The following is a 21281-nucleotide window of genomic DNA, read 5'->3' as shown; positions in this document are numbered from 1 at the left end:
TTACTCTCTCTCTCTCTCTCTGTCTCTCTCTCTCTCTCTGTGTGTGTGTGTGTGTGTTTGACAATTAGTGGCCCCTTTGAGTATAAGATTTAAAAAATCAGTCTAACAATTAATGAAAAGAGAGGCCAAGAGGTCATTATTTGGAAGAGAGCAAGGAGGCATATATGGGATGGATTGGAGGGAGGAAGGAGAAAAGAGCAATGATGTAATTACATTGTGATATAAAATATTTAGAAAACCGGTTTTGGTTAAAAGTAAAAAAAATAATAACCCTCTACATATGGCTGACTTGTTTTGGTTGGTGTATAATTTGTGAGATATTTTCATTCTCTTTGCTCTCCATCCCAAGGTTTATCTGTATTGTCCCTCAGAAGAATTCTGAGGCTTACCTTTTCCTAGAGAATACACTGCCTTCTCATGTGTCTGGTGTCATTTCACTGGAACAGAAGGTTAGTGTAGCCCACATTATACCAGGCCCTTGTATCTACTGAATGGAAAATGTCTATTAAATAACCCAGTTGTTATGACTGAACCCTGATTCCTTTGCATTAAAAATGTCAAGTCATCTATTTTATTCATGAGACTCTCAATGCTTAATTGTCAAATTTTATTTATGAGTCTTGTTATTTTCTATTTAGTCTAGGTAGTGGTTATAGCTGACTCATAAATCCGTAAAATCCTTCAGTGATCAACTAATTAGCTACTGCACCTGCCCCTAAATGATTAACATTAATCATTACTAACAGTTATCATTGTAGTTATTAAGTTACCTAATTGCTCAGTTCTCTAAAACAGGAGCTTCTAAACTTTTTTGATTATGACTCAGAGTAAGAATCAGATTTTCCAAGTCAACCTATGCTCCATACACACAGTCACAGACACAGAGACAGACACAGGCAGACATAGACACAGACACAGACAGACACAGGCAGACACAGACACAGACATAGTCACAGTCACAGACACAGACACAGACACAGTCACAGACACAGACACAGGCAGACACAAAGACAGACATAGAGACAGACACAGACAGACCTTGACACAGTCACGTCACAATCACAGACACAGTCACAGACACAGACACACACATAAACAGTCACAGCCTCAGTCACAGCCACACAGTCACAGTCACAGATGTAGACAGACAGACAGACAGACAGACACACACACACACAGAGAGACACACAAACAGACAGACACAGACACAGTCACAATCACAGCCACAGCCACAGTCACAGACACAGCCACAGACACAGACATAGACACAGACATAGACACAGATACAGACACACGCACAGACAGACATACAGACACAGACACAGTCACATTCACAGTCACAGTCACAAAGACACAGACACAGACACACACACACAGTCACAGTCGCAGTGACAGACACAGACATAGACACAGACACACAATAGACACATTCACAATCACAGTCACAGCCACAGTCACAGTCGTAGTGACAGACACAGACATAGACACAGACACACAATAGACACATTCACAATCACAGTCACAGCCACAGCCACAGCCACAGTCATAGCCACAGACATAGACACAGACAGACACAGACACAGACTCAGTCACAACCACAGTCACAGCCACAGCCACAGCCACAGCCACAGCCACAGCCACAGCTAGTCACAATCTCTCTCTCCCTCCCTCCCTCTCTCTACCCCTCCCAACCCCCCCCCCCCTCACACACACATACCTGATCTGTATCAGATATTCTCTGGCAGTTTCTATTCTATCTTATCCTTTTTCATTTAAAAGCTCACTAACTATGGCTGAGCAGTGACTAACAGATGCCTTTAGTGATATAGATACTGGTAAGCTGCTTATTTGTCCATAACCTCTTATTCATGTTCCTGTAAATAGCACACACCACACACACACATGCACACACACACACACACACACACACACACACACACACACACACACACACACACACACACATGACCTGAAAGTAGAAAACAATTGGGAAGCGGGAGGGGATTGATGGGAGCAGGAAGATGATAAGCGAAGGTATCGAGAGGCTTGAATACGGTTAAAATGCATAATATATCCTTGTGAAGAGATACCACAATGAAACTCACTATTATGCACAATTAACATATGCTCATAAAAACTCAGAAAAATGTTGGCTTATGAAAATTCTTATACCCAAACTGAAAATTAAGAACAAATAAAAGTCTCTTTCAAAGTTAGAACTCACTTGTTTCCTTCACCATCATAGACCCATTTAGTTGTGCCAATTCCCTCGTAGTCGGAAGCCCAATAGTAAACACAAGCATTAAGATGCAGAAGAAACAGCAAGTAGCCAGTTGTCCGAATGACTCTGTCAGACAGAGTAAACACAGAGGAAGGGCTGACATTTGTGTCGGGGATGCAGCTGATTTCAACATTTACTTTTTCCCTATGTCTCCAATGGGGCCTCTTGCTTTAGATTTGCCAAGTGTCAGCTCTCATTTGTGCAGTAGAAAGCTAAGGTGACATCACATGTGGTCTGACTGCAGAGTCTTGAATGGGCTTGACAGAGTGTAAAAAAAAGTCTTCATTTGTTTGCACAGATGGTGTGAGTCAACTCTGTGAAAGACATGCCTCAAGGGTCACTTCTTCATTTTGAATCCCGTAAAATACGCCACACTGATTTACCTGGATATCTGAAAGGCTCACAGGGCTTCATGCCGTGATGAACTGTGACTGAAGTTTTCTGTGCTCGGGAAGTTCAGAATGGCAAGTGAGTGAAATTTAGACGAGGCATAAATTGTCATGAGGGATGGAGAGCTGACTTGCAAGTGTGCTCATCTCTTATTGTTTAGGCTATAACATGAGAGGGAGTCTTTCTTACTATGACTTCCCTATTTTAATCAGACTTGAAGGAGCCCAGGTTGCCTTAGAACTTGCACTTATTTTAAATAGCAAAATAAAAAACGGCCCATGGTTTTGAGCAGGATCATCACTGTCTCCTAAGTGCCCTCTAGAATGTTCTGCCATCACTTTCTCTGTTTCCTCCAAATTTACCAATGAAACTCACCTGTAGACATATGCTTTGTCCATTATAGACTCCAGGTGATGATTAAACTCAAAGAATGAAGTGTACTGTATAGGAAATAAACAAAAGAAATGCAAAAGTAAGTTAGTTATGTTTATTTAGATAAACTATATAACAAATTTTATTTATTGGAAATTATTTTATTCATGTCTTTAAAAATCCACATCATATATAGTGGTTTTTTCTCTCAATGGTATTTCTCTAGGTAGCACCAAATCTATAGTTTATTGCTTTATTTTCTTCCTATCCTTTGAATACAGTTCTATTTGTGATGCATGTTGAAAACCAATAACGGGTTTCTTTCTAATGTATATAATACAGTTCTATTTTGCAATGTTTAAAATCATACTCCCAAGCCTTAAGTGAAAGAAGAAAATATGTTGTCTTTAACAGCAACTTTATTTTTAAGGAAGAGATAGTAAATCTGTATTTTTTCAAAATGTAAATTCCACTAAGCATTTTCAGAGGCTTATGTTCCATGTTATCTGAAGGTTCAATGGCTTCATATGATCTAATCCAAATAGAGTTGCTGTTTCCCTTAAGGTTCTTTCTTATATGTGGTAGATACATACAAAGGAACATTTACTCAGCTGTGAGGAAAATTGAAATAATAACATTTTCAGGTAAGTGAATGGAATTAGAAAAAAATACTGAGTGAGGTAACTCAGGACCAGAATGGCAAATAGTGTGTGTTCCCTTCATTTGTAGTTTTGTCTCAGCTCTCACTTCCTTAGGGTATCCTTATCTCATCCTCTCCTCCCTCTTTCACTTCTATAGGAAGTAGGGCATGGAATAAGACAGTAGAATCGCCATGAATCTCAGAGCGAAATGCCAGCTCTATTGCTGATGTGGCTCTGGAAAAAAAAAAAAAAACTCCTTCTTTATACCTGGGCTCCTTATCTACAAAATGCTATAGTACAAAGTAGCCCCTGAGAAGAGTGCGTGGGGGTGTGCGCTGACAAGCAGAATGTGCTTGGGAAGGCATAGTCTTATAGACAGGAGCCCTCACAGATTATTTACCAAATATCACCCAATGTACATGTGACTGCTTTACCTTTGGATTGAAAAATAATATATGTAATAATAATAACTCTTAAGGTAGAAATACAAACACAGTATTTCCCCTAGAATTCCTAAAAATATTTCTGAAAAGCTCGGACTGTGTTAATTGCAACTTTTGGTAACTTGCTTATTTATTGGACTTTCACTAGAAGTTTGCTCAAAGGATGATGTTTTAAAACTAATGTATTCATAGAGAAAATTTGTGTTCATAGCATATTTTTACTTTTATAACCTGGAGACAGGTGCATGGTAATATTTACCCTAGAGAATTTTCTATTCAAATAACACCTTTATAAATAACTGAAAGATAGGACTATACAGCTAGGGAAAAAAAATCAGTGCTGACTTACATAATATCCTACTTTAAAATTCGGGCTGTAGACAGCTCTCTAACATGGATTTGGAGATGGGGGATAAAAGTGAGCATTTCATAAGCTTTTATTAAAAATCCATGTGAACTCCAAAATCCACAAGAATCTGAATCTTTTTATAAACTGGTTATTTTTGAACATGTGCCTCCTGAAACTTTTCTGTGAGATTCTAAGTTTTATGGCATGGTGGCCAGATGCTAGACTGCTTGAAACATTGTGCTCTGCCTCAATTTACGCTCATACTCCCAAATCACATCAACAGCCTCAAGAGTTTTCTTGGGCATGTGGGACTACAGGGTCAGGACTCTTTTAATTTAGAATAAAATCGTAAGCATAGGAAAAAGCTTTTGTGCCTGTTACCTATTTGCCAATATTATAGCAAATAATCTGCAATAAGAAAAGTCATGCCTACATCATCAGTATGGAGGGACAGGCTTTCCCGTAAAGCTGGTTCTCATCTTCTTCACTGAGAACATGAAATGTTGGGATGAAGAAAATAGATAAAGGAAGCAAAGTTTTAGCATAGTGCTTATGTTCTCAGTTAGCCATAGGACCTGCTGCTATTGTAGGATCCATTACTGTTGCTAGGTTATGCTAGAAATATAATCAACTTGTTTTTCTAGGATGCAAAAAAGATAAGCAATTAAAGTTCATAAAATCTTTTGAGTTTCTTTTAAGGGGGTTATCTTTTGAAGTACAAGTTTATCATTGGTATTCTTGTAGAAATTTTGAGATTTATTTATTTTTGTTATTTTAAAAAATATGTGTGTATTTTCATGTATGTATTTCATATGATGCTCACAGATGCCAGAAAAGGGCATCATACCACCAGGAAATGAAGTCACAGACCATTGTTGGGTGGCATATGGATGCTGGGAAGAGTAACTGGATCTTCTGCAAGAGCAGTCCGTATTTTTACTATTGCTATTCTTAAAGATATATGTAAAAATTCACTCAGTTACCCACCACAGCTGAGTTTATGAAATATGTATTAAATATTTTTGAACAGGTAATATATGTATTTCAAATTCAATATTAAATATATAATGTCAGAATTTTCTCCTTCTTCTTGCCTCTATTCATCTTAATTTTCTTACTTATCTCAGGCAATACATTTAATTAGTTTAAAAAATATTTGTAGTCTTTGGAAATCCTATCTGGCGCTTTCTCAGAAAAATGGGAGTAAGGCTTCCTCAAGACCCAGCTATTCCACTCCTTGGAATATACCTAGCAAATGCTCCACCACACAACAGGGACATGTGCTCAATCATTTTCATAGTGGCCTTATTCATAATAGCCAGAATATGGAGACAGCCTAAGTGTCCCTCAATAGAAGAATGGATAAAGAAACTGTGGTACATTTACACTATGGAATACTATTCAGCTATTAAAAACAAGGAATTCCCAAAATTTGTGGACAAATGGATTGAACTAGGAATGATCATAATGAGTGAGTTCACCCAGAAGCAGAAAGAGTCAAATGGTATATACTCACTTATATCTGGACACTAGGCCAAGGGGCATGTCCCATGAAAGTCTTCACTTACCAGGAAAGTGGGACAGAGGGGAGGACATCCTATTGGGACTTTAGGTGAGAGAAGCATGGGATAATGGGGAAATAGAAGGATCCAGAGGGTCCTAGAAACCTAAAAGTAGAACATTATGATGGGCAGATCTGGGCCCAGGGGTCCTGTTCAAACTATGGTACCAGCCAAGGACAATACGTGCAGTAAATTTCAAAGCCCTACCCAGATCTAGCCAATGGAAAGGACATTCTCCACAGTTGAGTGGAGAGTGGGGACTGACTTTCACATGAACTCTGGTGCCTCATATTTGACCAAGGTCCCTGGATGGGGAGGCCTGGTGGCACTCAGAGGAAGGATAGCAGGCTACCAAGAAGAGACTTGATACCCTCTGAGCATATACAGGGGGAGGAGGTCCCCATCAGTCACAGTCATAGGGGAGGGGAGTAGGGAGAAAGTGGGAGGGGGGGATAATGGGGGGATACAAGGGATGGGATAACAATTGAGATGTAATATGAATAAATTAATAAAATATTACAAAATATTTGTAGTATTTAGCAATTTATTTAAAATTTAAAAATTTGATAGTTTTCTTTCTGGTTTACATACATTAGTTTTGTTCCATAAACTATTCTGTAGTTTTTTTCTGTTGCAATTTATCTTGAACACACACACAAAAAGTCTGTGTTTTCCAGGTATATAGTTATACAGATGTGTCTCAGTGCCTTAGGAACTGCTTTATGATTGGTTGGTTGGTTGGTTTGTTTTTGAGACAGAATCTAATGCTGTAGCTCAGGCTAGGCTGAAAATTATTATGTAATACAGACTGGCTTCTAACTCATGGAAATCCTTAGCCTCCCAAATGCCACCACACATTGATGAACATTTTAATTACAGCAAAAGATGTAAAACTATATGGTCATTGTTTCTAATGCTATAGAATCTTAGGTGGATTAAAACACAGAAGTGACTCCATATACCTCTCTCATTTTACAGCCTGATATTTTAGACAGTTAGAAATTCTCTGATAAAACAGGTTGCAGAGAAAAAATGTTAAATATTTGTTTGTAGTTCTAATTGTCCTTAGAATTACAAAAACATTCACGTTTTGGGCTATAAAAAGTCTGTTGCAATAGACTCAACAAGATATGAAAGATGTTTACTTCAAGTTTGCCAAATACAAATAGCCAAATCACTATGAATGTAAATTTATATAATTCCTGATTTTTTCATGGTTCTTCCTGCTGTATGTAGTTTATTTCACTTATGTGTAATAATGTAAATGTATATGTTAAAAAAAGAAACACAATAAAAGATGGAAAAAAATAAAATAGCCCTCCAAAAAAATCTGTTGTAAAATAGGTTAGAAGCAATAAGTAGTCATTTCCATCACTGGAAGCAATGGCATTTTTCTTTTCTTTCTTTCTTTCTTTCTTTCTTTCTTTCTTTCTTTCTTTCTTTCTTTCTTTCTTTTTCTCTTTCTTTTCTTTCTTTCTTCTTTCTTTCTTTCTTCTTTCTTCTTTCTTTCTTTCTTTCTTTCTTTCTTTCTTTCTTTCTTTCTTTCTTTCTTTCTTTTTAAATGATGTATTTATTTATTATGTGTGAAGTGTTCTGCCTGCATGCCAGAAGAGGGCACCAGATTTCATGATAGATGGTTATGAGCCACTATGTGGTTTCTGGGAACTGAACTCAGGAACCTTTAGAAGAGCAGACAGTGCTTTTAACCTCTGAGCCATCTCTCCAGCCCTGCAATAGCATTCTTCTATCATCCATTTAGAAAAGAATTCAGAGTACTGATGAAGACAGAAATGAAGGACTGTTCAGAAAAAGTTGAGTACTGTTAATTTTAGAACATCTAAACTTGCTTCAAGGTTTCCATGAAGAGAAGGAAAAGGCAGCTGAGTATAGTTTCTTTACCTTTAATATCCGATTTGCTCTAAATATTGGATTAAATCCAAAGAATATGTAGAGAACTTCAAATGGTATGAGAGATGCCACATCCATCTGTTGAAAGAGCATATTTACATTTATGTGGAATTTATGTACTTCTCTTTGCTTAGATTTGAACCTATACATGACAATATATGTATAAGCTCCTCTTCTGTTGCTTTAAGAAAACATTCTGCAAAGCAAAATTAGGACCAAGGAGTTCATTTTAGCTTATAGATTTAGAGGGTTGCAGTTCATCACAGCGGTAGAAGGAGAGTGCTCAATCCTCTAAGTTGTTCTCCATACATGTGCCTTGGTGTGTGTATGTACATGCGTACACAAAATAAACAGAATTAACTACAATAAAATTAACTATACTGCAGTACTTTAAGATAGGAAGGGTTTGTTAAGGGAATTCAAAAGAAGTAACAATTAAATAAATGTACATATATCCAAATTCTATAAAAATATTCAGTCTTCTATGGATTTTATGAAGAATACTTTTTCATGTTTATACAGTTTACTAAAGCTGTGTAGATCTGTTGTGAATATCAAAGTGGAAAAAAAGTTAATTGGAAATTTAAAAAAATTAAATGAGATTTGGGTCCCTTTATAACAATAACAATAGTTTGGTGTGTGTGTGTGTGTGTGTGTGTGTGTGTGTGTGTGTGTGTGTGTGTGTGTGTGTGAATGGAAATGGCCTAGGCAGGGACTGCATGCAGCAGAAGCAGACAGATGGCTGCTCACATTGCATGCTAACTCAGGAAGCAGTAAGTGGACAGGAAGTCGGGGCTCTGATGGCTATAAAGCTTCAAATTGGCCTCTAGTGAGATAATTCCTTTAGCAAAGCTTTACCTTTTAAAGGCTCTACAACCTTCCCAAGCTGAGCCACACTACCTAGGGACCAAGTATGAGTCTACAGAAGATATTTCACATTCAAACTAAAACGGTAGGTAAAAGTTGTCAAGCTATAATGAATTGTTCACTATTTTGTTGGAGAGTGTTTTGTGCTCTATGTATTCAAATGTTGATTTTTGTACTGGGAGATCTTGTTGCTGTCTTGACCTTGGAACTTTCATTTTTATGAAGCATCTCCCTTGATAACACAATAGTTTGGTGTGTGTGTGTATGTGTGTGTGTATGTGTATATGTGTGTGTGTGTGTGTGTGTGTGTATGTGAGAGAGAGAGACAGAGACACAGAGACAGAGAGACAGACAGAGAAACAGAGAGAGACAGAGATAGTTAATATTTAAGGGCTTGTGCTGACAGCACATTTCCTAGCACACTTTGACGAACTAAATGACTGTCCTTGCCATGGGAGGCTGGAGTCATGACCTCATCTCTGCCAATTTTTCAACTTGAAGACAGATTAAGAAGTAACTATAAGGCATAAGATCATGCTTTTATCTGAGAAAAGAAGGATGTGTATTGTCTAAATAACTGCTTCTTTCAATTTATTTACTTTGCTTATATATAGGACAGGTGGGAAGAGAAATAATTCTGCAGACTTTACACCAACACATCACATGAACTGGAAACTAGGTCTGTTGACAATAAAAAGCGCACTCTGTTTTCCCACAACTGCAACCTAGTTTGGAATTTACTCTCTTCGGTTTGTGCATCGTTAAGTCCCCATTTGAAATATGGGGGAAGACTGTAGCATGAAGAACGGGGGATCACATATCAGGAGGTTTTTATTGATGTTAATAAAACATAATCAGGTCTGTGTGAAACTTGTTACAAGAAGGTGACATCTTTGTAGAAATGAGACTTAAAGTGAAAATGGTCCTGCTTAAGCAGTTCGGGATGTATTTGTCAGTCGCCTACCTGAAACTTTGTGGAACTCCTGTAGTGTCTCTGCAGCTCATCTGAATCTACCTGTAATACATTTGTATTTTGATTAGATTCAGCAAATTTTATTCATTAGTCTTTACTTTTTAATAGCAGTTCTTTCCCTCTTCTGGTTTCCTTTAAGCTTAGCCTATAATTATGCTCTAGCCTTTTACATTTTAAAAATGCATAGCTGTCCATGGTGCTTTTTTTCCTTTTTATTAATTTTATGTATTTTTTTATTTTTAGTTACAATTTTACGTAGTGTATTTTGACCATATACTTTTCTCTACCCCAATTCCTCCCAGATCCGTCTCTCTTCCCTACACTTCCAACTTCATGTCTTCCCCCGAAAAGAAAACCAAGAAACAAAAAGCAAAACATGAAAATCCAAACAAACACATAAAAGTCAGTAAGACAAAACCAACCAAGGCAAATCAAAAGCGCACACATGAACACCACGCCTGGCATCTGTTTTGCTTCCTTTTTTGTTATTGTACTCCTGTTTAACAAGGAGTTGCAGAAGAGTCAGCAGATTGAGTAACTGTGTTCTCGCCTCGTATTCATCCATAGCCTACAGGAGTTTGGTCAAGCCGGTCATGGTGGCACACACCTGTAATCCCAGGACTCGGGAAAGCAGAAGCAGGCAGATCTCTGTGAGTTCGAGGCCAGCCTGGTCTACAAAGCAACTCCAGGGCAGCCAAGGCTACACAGAGAAACCTTGTCTCGAAAAACAAAAACTATGAGTTTGGTCATAATTTCTCTTCCTACTTCTTTCATAGCAATGAAGCTTAAAGTGAAAAGGCCATGCAGGAGTCCTCCCACACTTAGTATTTGTGTTATGGAATTTAGGATATTTTGAAATGATACATGCATTTCTTGTGTCTTTTTAAATTTTTATTTATCATTGTGTACATAGTTGTAAGATGTGTGTGTGTGTATGTGTGTGTGTGTGTGTGTGTATGTGTGTAGAGTATAGGACAACTTTGTGGGGTTAGTTCTCTCTTTCAACCTTTACTTGGGTTTGAGGGTCAAATTGGGAACACCAGGCTTGTGCAGCAATTAAGATAAAAAGCTTAAGTGACAGCACATGCTGGCAGGGATGTGGAGATAGGGGATCACACCTCCATTGTTGGTAGGACTGCAAACTTGTATAACCACTTTGAAAATCTATCTGCCCCTTTCTCAAAAAATTGGAAATAGTTCTACCACAAGACCCAGCTATACAATTCCTGGGCATATACCTGAAAGATGCTTCACCATACAACAAGGACATTTGCTCAACTATGCTCATAGCAGCTTGATTCATAATAGCTAGAATCTGGAAGCAATCCAGATGTCCCTCAACCTAAGAATGGATAAAGAAACGGTGGTACATTTACACAATAGAATATTACTCAGCTATTAAAAACAAGGAAATCTTGAAATTTGCAGGCAAATGGATAGAACTAGAAAGGGTCCTCCCAAGTGAGGTAACCCAGACCCAGAAAGACAAGCATGGTATATACTCACTTATAAGTGGATATTAGCCCAAAAAAATATGTCCTCTGAGAGACTCTACCCAGCTCGGGAAGAGGGCAGATGCTGGGACTTTGGGTGGAATGCTGAGAGTGGTATAGAAAAGTGAAGGAATGGAAGATCCCAGAGGGGTCAGGAGCCCCACAAGGAGACCATCAAGGCTGGCGGACCCAGGCAGGCCTGCACAAATGTTGCACCAACCAAGGACAATACATGCAGTGAACCTAGACCCCTGTGTTCAGATATAGCCAATGGACAGCCTCTTACATGAACTCTGGTGCCCTCGATTTGATCATTTTCCCTTGGTGGGGAGACATGCAGGCACACAGAGGACGGGGAAGCGGACTATTCTAATATGAACTGAGGAGGGCCCCTTCTGTCGGAGGTCTAGGGGAGGGGAATAGGGTAGAAGAGGAAAGGAGGGTGGGAACCAGAAGATACAAGTGAGGGACTAACAATTAGAATGTAATATGAATAAATTATAATAAATGTTTTAAATATATTTTATTAATTTATTCATATTACATCTCAGTTGTTATCCCATTCCTTGTATCCTCCCATTCCTCCCTCCCTCCCATTTCCCCCTTACTCCCCTCCCTATGACTGTGACTGAGGGGGACCTCTTCCCCCTGTATATGCTCATAGGATATATCAAGTCTCTTCTTGGTAGCCTCCTGTCCTTAATAAATTAGAGAGAGAGAGAGAGAGAGAGAGAGAGAGAGAGAGAGAGAGAGAGAGAGAGAGAGAGAGAGAGAGAAGAAAGACTTTATCTTTCAAGGAAGCAGAAATGTCACTCTTGGCTTACTTACTTGCTTGAGTTGCTTAAGTTCCAGCATTTTGGTGTCTTTTCTTTGGGTTGGTGGGGCATTGGTTGGCCATTTAAAATGCAGTATACCTCAATATTTTGTTATATTCTCTTCTCATTATATTTGTTTCTTAAAAATCTCACCAGAGAATTGTAGTTATTAATTACACAATGATGTGTAGTGGTGTCCCTGACATGAGTGGAGCTCTCCATTATCCATTACACAATGGCAGGCAGTGGTCTCCCTAAATTAGAGTGCTTAATCCTTATTTATGTCAAATTCTATGACTCTGCATGACTGCACAAATTGAGGCCACCAGAGTTCATGTGAGAGGCTGTCCGTTGGTTATGTCTGAACAGGGGGTTAGGTTCACTGCATGTATTGTCCTTGGTTGGGGCAAAAGTTGTGCATTTTGAACTTTCTTGTCCTTCTTTATCTCACAGTTCCTCAAATGTGTCAGTTCCTCACTTGAACACCTTTGCTGGGGCTGTTCCAGGAGCCCAGAGCTAGTTTCCTGTATTGCAAAGGTAGGAGAGTATAGAAGTATCGACTATCCCTCAGGACTGGATGACTATATTAACACAATATAGAAGTTCACCCTTTTTCTTCTGCTTGTTTCTTCTTCATGCCTGAGCTCTGTAAAAAAAATGTTAGGCAGACATTTTGACCTTTGTTTTCTCAAGTTTCTGACAGTGTTTAACCTCAGTAGTGTTCCATACATGTACGACAAGGTACCATGGGAGTAGGAAGGGGTTTTAATATTAACATTGATAGCCAAAGAATCAGTTCTAACATTCTAGCAATTCTAGCATATATATGTTCTGGTTACATTTAAAAAGAAATGTCTGATAAACTCGTAATTGATTTAAGTATTAGAACTTGGGCATACAGAAGAAGTATCATTGTCTAACAATGCTATTTATGATCTAATCATCCATGTTATTTAATATGGAAGGTTTTAATTGTCTCCAAATATTGTTTAAGATCAGTTACTTGGAGCTGGGTAGATGGCCTGTTTGGTAAAATGCCTGCCACACAAGCCTGAAAATCTGAGTTTAGTGGTCACCTTAGCATGTTCAGTGCTATGTGTGGCTGTGGGTAGAGATGGGCAAAGCCCTAAAGCTCAGTGGCTAGCCGTTATGGCCAAATCTATGATTTTCTTGTTTAGTGACAGACTCTGTCTAACAAAATAAAGGTGGAAAGAAATAGAGAAAAGATACCTGATATTAACCTCTGTCATTCATATACATGGACATAAACACACAACAGACAGGCAGACAGATAGACACACAGATGCACATATATAGACACACACATACCTGTGCACACACACAGCTACCACAGTACACACATATAAACATTCGCACATGTGCACACACATGCACACACAAATATATACAGATGGATGTGCGCGCGTGCACACACACACACACACACACACACACACACACGCACGCACACACACATGCACACACACAATGTACCACTTCACTTTCTCCTAATTTGCCAGTCAGCTCAGTTCCTAGTTCCTCTCCTCTTCTTATGGTAATACATATTACCCACATAAACATGGTAAACTTTACAGAAATATGTTGAAATATATGCAAAATATGTTAATTTAGCGATTTGTACTATGGAAAAAAATGGATTATTGAGCCACAGGTAGATACAGTCAGGTTGCATTGATAGTCTTATACATTTTGTGCCAAGAAAGCTTGAGTAAAATCTGTCAGCTTCACCAAAGCTCTGATACAGACAGACAGACAGACAGGCACAACACAAGTGCCGTGCTGCTTAGTTAAAATATTGCATCCTTCCATAAGCCAGGAGGGTTCTTCCCCACTGTCCCCCCCCCCCACACACACACATTTACACCTTTCCTTTCAGAGTCTATGATTCTGATTGAATAAATGTAAACACAACTAAAAATTCTTGATTAAAGGAAAGTGGCATCTAGCAGTTTTAAAATCCCTGTTCTTTTGAGCACTAAATAAATTTGGCACCATTAGCCTTATGAGGATCAGTCTGTTTACCAGTGACAATTAGGCACTTACTTTTAAAATGTCACCCTATTTAATTCCTTCTCTCTTTTGAGCCTGCTTATTATGCAGATGGCATTTCTTCAGGGAGGCTTACTTTAGGAATGGTATGCTAATTACACCTAAATCTTGTCCTAACAGTCTTAGAGGATGCTCCTCTCAGATGTTAGTATGTTTACTCATTGTTTACCTCTTCTGATCAACAATTCTGCAGTTTTATACAGACCAGAGAAGGGCATTTAGAAGAGGATATCATATGGGACTACAATTAAAGAATTACACAAAGAAAGAAGATCCTTTACAATACATTCACTCCCACAAACATGTCTTGAATAATTTTGAATTCCAAGGTTAGATAGGAAAATGGATAGAACACTATTCCGACGTTTCAGGAACTTACTGTCAGGTGAGAAACACAGCTAAACCAACAGGAAGGAAATGGTAAATGTGTGGATGTTTATTCATTGAATAAAGACAGCTAAAGAGACAGGAAGGAAATGGTAAATGTGTGGATGTTTATTCATTGAATAAAGACAGCTAAAGAGACAGGAAGGAAATGTGGATGTTTATTCATTGAATTCATGGGACAATTTACTTCTATCAACTATTTCTTGAGGAATGTGTACATATCATCTTATTTAATCTTTATCATTGATTTATAAAATAACTATTTTCTCTTTAAGAGAATTTATTTAGTTTCTTCAAATAATACCATCAGTAAATTTTAGTAGTGGAATTTGATCCTGGTCTGTTTGTTTCTAGAGTGTTATAGTTAACCTATGTTTTATTTACCAAAATTAAATAAAAGAAATATCATCAAAGTATCTCAAGTTCAAAGAAATGAGTACTTTTTTTCAGCTCATTTTTATAAATAGTAATTGTGAAGGGTGAGGGCAACAGAGGACCTAATAGATATGCTTGTTAGTTGGCACTAAACATTTCCACAGAACCTTTGTGACTGGTGATTTTATCAATCAAAATTTGTAGCTGTGTCTCATACCCTGCATCCAGTGCTAGGCCTGTGAGCTTTCTCAGCAATAAAGGGCACATTCCCCAAGACTAACTACCTGAGCTTGATCCCCCAAATCCACTTGGTGGAAGGATAGGACCAACTCATGCAAGTCGTCCTCTTACCTTCACACATATACCAAGGCATCCATTTGCTCACACTTGCACACAGTCATAGGCACACACATTAAATAAGTGTGTAAATAAAATTATATGCACCACCAACTTAATTTCTTCTGCATATAAGATAATTTTTATAATGAGAAAGTTTTGTTGGTGTTTGGACCTTTATGTAGTGCCATTTTCAGATGACTTCATTAATACATATTGTAGAACACATGAAAACCTTCCTGGTTTCTCTCATTGTGGCTGTTTGCACCTTGATGTTTTTCTTAAAAGACTTCCAAAATTAATATTGCCATGTTCCAGCCCTGGTGCAACATGTATTAACTAAATATAACATGTGTGCAGGTGTGTTTACCTAGTACATGTAGGCATTTAACTATTTGTGGAGTAGATGAATGAACACTTCTGTGGTAAACTTAAAGAGAGCATATAGATGAATGTAGTGAGACCTTCATGTTGGGAACTCAGTGTACATAGACTTTGTACTAAATGTAATCAACTTTCAAAGGTTAAAACCACCTACTCTAAATTAAAGGAAGCATTAAACTTCTTTTGAGCAAACAAAGCAATTAGTTGCTGCTCTGTATTTGTAGCTCATGGTAATGCATTTTAAATAGAGCCCACTGAGTGCATTTTTATTGATTGTTTTTCATGGTTTTAACACTCTATTGTGTGCAAAGATCTCCTAGGAAATTGAAAATACAGTCTCCTTTTAGTGATTTTTGTCATTTTCCATTTGTCAAACACTGATTTTGTGCATCTCCTGGAGGCTGAAATTAGTGGTGTTTTTTATTTTTATTTTTTGGGTGTTGTTGTTTTGGTGTTGTTGTTTTGATGTTGTTTACTTCTCATTGGTATACCATCATCATCATTCATGCCTGCCAGTGAGCTTCTGGGTTGGAGTTTGAGTGAACTCACATTCCGTAATCTGCACTGGGAATATTATGAATAGTTACTTGTTACTGTTTCAGATATCATAGTCTTTAGAATTTTTTCTATGCAAAAATTAAATATAGAGCACATGTCCCAGAAAATAAAATTAAAAAAATAAGAATTAATAAATTTACTTCTTTCGTATTTTGAAAACTCATGAGTTTCTCAAGAATCAAAAGATATTCAGGATTAAAGAACCCTATTCTCTTATTCAGTAATATGTATGAATGACTCTGAGTTGCCATTCATCACAGCAATTGGCTCTTCATACTCTGATCTTGGAGGGCAAATTTTATGAAGTCCTGCTAGGTACTTGTGACAAGGGAATCACAGGGTAATCTGTGGGAATCCCTTTCTGCTCCCGAACTCAGAAGGGTTGTAAAAGTTGATACTGAACACTTAGGTACATGCCTGTGAAAATACATTTTTTTCTCTGGTTTTGGTTTTGAGTTTCAAGACAGGGTTTCTTTGTGTAGCCTTGGCTGTACTGGACTCACTTTGTCGACCAGTTTGGGCTTGAACTCATAGAGATCCACCTGCCTCTGCCTCTCAGAGTGCTGGAATTGCTGGCTTGTGGCACTGCCCTGGCCTGTGTGTGTTTTTTTTTTTTTTCATTACATTGAATATGACATTCCAAAACAGGGAATAAATTTAGAATACACCTTCTCAAAGGTCAGAATTTTGGCTTTCAAGGAATGCCAGTGCACTTGATCATAAGAAATGAGAAGTGATGAATTTGGAAAAGAAAATGAAAAAGAAGTAGATTAGAAGATATTCATTCCAAAATAAGACCATCATGGGCTGATGATTTGCTCATGGCTAAGCGTTTAGTTTCTTCCCTGGGGCTGGACTCCTGAAGGAGAGCCCACAGCCTCTCAGTGTCTTATACAACTTTCCACTAGCATAATTTGCAAAGGTAGAAATCTCTGCAATACAGTATATTAGTTACATGCTATTGAACACTAGAAATATAAATTAAATATGGTTAGTATTTTTGAATTATAATATTGCTTAATTGTAAAATTGGAGTATACCTATGGTTAGTAGCCACCCATACGGGTAGTACAGTGAAGTTAACAGTTATTAAAAGGGTGAGGCATGACCACATTCATTCTATGTATTGTCTACTACTTGTCCCATAAACATTGTGTATGATTTTCCTTGTTATTCTTACCTCATCTCATCTTGTTCTGATTTCATCTCTTCCTCTTTTTACTTATTCAATTTAGACTTTCATAGTATTAATAATCTTTAAATTCTGTGGATCCTAACAGCGCTTCAACTCTTTACTTCTATCTCGATTTCTTCTATTTTCCCCTCAATTGTTCTAATACTAATTTCTATTCTTACAGCACTTTCTCCCCATCTCTAGCCTCATCTTGGCATGTACTACACTATCCTCCTCTCACTGTCTTCTAATAGGTATTGAATACAAAGAGGTAATTGTTTTAAGTCAGATGTTAGGACATTTGCATAATGGGACCGTTTGCACTTGTGGTTGCTTCAGTAACTATTCTACACTCACAATTATAGGATACTTTACCAGGTGCTTTAAGCAAACGGGTCTAATTTAGATACTAGACTACATTCTTAGTGCACTGGAGATGAACATTACTCCAAATATATCACAGTTCAGTCTCATTTGAACATTGAAACATATCACCTGGAAGAAAACATCTAGTAAAATCTAATCAATAAAATAACTCCAGAGTCACACATCCTAATCTTGAAGTGTACATATTATAAACAAGGGAATAATTATGAATCTTATAAAAGTAACTCTAAAGAGGATTTCCATGAAAAAGAATTAGACAAAACTTCATGCAAAAATTAAAAAATCATCATAAAACTGTTCATTTAAATAAAGAAAACAAGCTAAACAGAATTCTCAACAGAGTATTGAAAGGCTAAGAAACACTCAAAGAAATGTTCAACTTACCTAGTTATCAGAGAAATGCAAATCAAAATGACTCTGAGATTACAGCATACACCCATCAGAATGGCTAAGATCCAAAACTGGGACTTGCTATTGAGACTCCAGGTGAGAGAACTATGGGCGAATGGGGAAATAGAAGGACCCAGATAGTTCTGGAACCCTACAAGAAGATCATCAAGGCTGGCAGATCTGGATCGGGTGGTCCTGTACCAACTGCTGTACCAACCAAGGACACTTGCATACAGTAAACCTAGACCTCCTATTCAGATCTAGCCGATGGACAGTTCATTCCCCACGGTTGTGTGGAGAGCATGAACTGACTCTGACATGAACTCTGGTGACCCATATATGACTACTTTCCTTTGGAGAAGAGGCCTGATGGCACTCATAGGAAGGGTAAGCAGGCTACCAAGATGAGACCTGATAGGCTGTGATCATATGGTGGGCGAGGAGGTCCCCTTCTGTCACAGGCCTAAGGGAGGGGAATAGGGTGAAGGAGGGAAGGAGGGGGGAATGGGAAGATACAAGTGAGGGGATAACAATGGAGATGTAATCTGAATACATTATTTAAATAAAAAACCAATGAAAACAAATTCATAAATTAATTGTAAGAGAATAAAAAGAAACAGGTGAAAAAATCAGGACATCAATATAGGATTTGAAAGAACTCAGTAAAGAGAAATTGTGAAAAAAAATTTTAGAAATGGGAAGTTCATTTAGTCATTTAGAAACCCAGAAGAAAGCTTTACCAATAGAATGGATCAGGTAGAAGACAGAGATGACAGGACAGATGAATTAGAATATTCAGACATTGATAAAACTCTATCCACAGAGAGTCAAATATTACATGAAACAGTCTTGCAAATTTAGTTTTTTGTAGTCTATCTAGACATTGTTCAGTTATCAATTTCTTTATCCAAATCCCACTTACAATAACTTCTCCTCCTCTTATGAATTGGAGTCTTGGCTGGATAAATAATATATCACCAAGGTAGATGATATCACATATGATGTCAGTAATAATCCAGTAGTGCTTATTGTACGGTGTCTGGTATGGAAAGACAAGGCGCACAGGTAGCAGCCAACAGTTCCAGTTATAGGCAACGGTGACAAGCAGGAGCCACAGCAGGTAGACCCGATCTGGCAAAACAGAACCGAAGTCATCCCGACAGCATCACACAAGCATTCTAAAAAGTTTCTTTCTGAGTTTGATCAAACTGAGGCACTATCATTGTGTGTGTGTGTGTGTGTTTGCACATGGTTTTATATGTGTAGTATGTTCGTGTGTGCACATGGGCATGTGAATGCACAAAAATGTGTGCATTGGTCTGTAAAGAATAGAAGCTGACACTGGGTAGTTTCTCTTGCTATTTTTCATCACATTTTTGTTTTTAGAGATGTGGTAATTCAACTTACCTACTGGCTAGACTGGCTAGCTAGCAGGGTTTGGGGATCCATCTATGAGCTTCCGCTAAGTTGCTATGAGTATACGTGCACTACCAAGACCAGTTTCTACATGGGTGCTGGAATCCAGATTCAGGTTCGCCTACTTGCATGGTAGGTTCTTTATAGACTGAGACATCTCCTCAACTTTGATACTTTGCAGATGAGCATTTTTTCAGTAAGCACTTCTATTAAAAATTCAACACATTCTGTCTTGAGGAGAAGTTTCTATGCAGTACAAAAGGAAACAAAATGATAGAATCACTTTTACCAAAAGTATTCTTTTTGTCTTTTGGCTAGACTGAGTTTATTCCTGGCCATAACTTCACTGTTAGGATTCAGGATAACGCAATTCTGGAAAATTTAGATGTCGTTGCCAAGCTCTTTCAGAAGCAAAGGATCTTTAGTCCCTAGTAGTTAAGGTCTGCTCATGGCAAGTGGGAGAAAGGCTTTGCCCAGCAAGAAGAGAGTTGGTTTTGAATGAGAGGAGAGAGAGCCAGTTTCTTGAGTCAAACAGTATCCTTTCATATGTTGTTTTCATTTTCCTCTGGGAAGACTTAAGAGCGAATCTGTTTGATTAGAGTAGTTAGTGAAGTCATGGAAGAAGACTATGTATATGTATGTGGGTGTACTATACTATACAATACATATAAGTAATGTATATAATCTATAAATTATTTAATACAAAGCAAACATTTTACATTATATTAATATATAATTATATTTTATTATATACATTATATATTAAAATATAATAACATTATGCTAATAAGATGTTAATGTATAATTGATATATAGTTATATATAATATATAAAACTAACATATGCAATTATGTAGATGTGTGTATAATGTATACACATAAATACATATATACACACATATACATACGTATCTCTGTGTGTACGTGTGTGTGTGTGTGTGTGTGTGTGTGTGTGTGTGTGTCTACATCTACATATTGCCAAGTTCCTTTAGACTTTTTTTTCAAAGGTTATTTGGGTCAGGAAAAGTCCTAGACTGGGTTTTAAAACAGGCAGGAGTAGGAGTCTTTTATCTCTTGTCTTCAATAAAGAAAGGAAAAGAAACTTTTTCAGATCACATAGTTTAAGTTATAGGTCACGGTGTGGAAAAACTGAAGTTGTCTCTATACATCTAGGTCAAAGGGTTCTGGTGACTGCTGGCAGGCCAACTGGGCTTCTGTTTGATGGTACCTGTATATGAGTCTATGCTTGTAGGAAGTCTTAGTCTTCGTAAGTACTCTTTTGCAGGTACTCTCTGGAGTTTGCATGGCAATGTGCTATGGTGGTGTTCTTTTAGCTTAGAATTGTTCTCTTGTGTTGGTGATGCATCTGTAGACTTCACTTTATAGGGGAAAAAAAAAAAAGAAATATTTTTAGTAGGTTAACATAAGTTAGCTTGCTGAACAAAACATTTGGTTTTGATGAAATTAGAATGTTTGAAAATCTTTCCCTCTTCACAAAGGCAAGCAAAGCAAAACCTTCTTATTTAAATTAATGACATCTATTTTTCTATATTACAAAACACCATGTTGTACTCCATAAATATATGCAAAGACGAAATAGAACAGTGGTGTGTGTAAAAACACTGAATACAAATAATTAAAACACTGAAAATTGGAAAATAGCATTTTAAAATTCTCAGAGCATCACAGATCAAATGTCTACACTCCCACA

General features: G+C 37.5%; 1 protein-coding gene across 1 annotated transcript in view; it reads right to left on the bottom strand.

Moving 5' to 3' along the window:
* The window catches only part of Cngb3 (cyclic nucleotide gated channel subunit beta 3), a 178595-nt gene that overhangs the window by 77794 nt on the left and 79520 nt on the right, over positions 1-21281 (bottom strand). The window contains exons 5-10 of the mRNA XM_051155926.1: positions 20799-20948; positions 19078-19286; positions 9778-9828; positions 7938-8024; positions 3047-3111; positions 2225-2347 (exon numbers count right to left, since the gene is read on the bottom strand). Coding sequence (XP_051011883.1) covers positions 2225-2347; positions 3047-3111; positions 7938-8024; positions 9778-9828; positions 19078-19286; positions 20799-20948 — 685 coding nt within the window. The remainder of the gene's footprint in view (positions 1-2224; positions 2348-3046; positions 3112-7937; positions 8025-9777; positions 9829-19077; positions 19287-20798; positions 20949-21281) is intronic.

Source organism: Acomys russatus, chromosome 2, assembly GCF_903995435.1.
Source record: "Acomys russatus chromosome 2, mAcoRus1.1, whole genome shotgun sequence".
NCBI lineage: Eukaryota > Metazoa > Chordata > Mammalia > Rodentia > Muridae > Acomys > Acomys russatus.
Note: the sequence above shows the minus strand (reverse complement) of the source record. Positions and strands in the feature narration are given on the sequence as shown.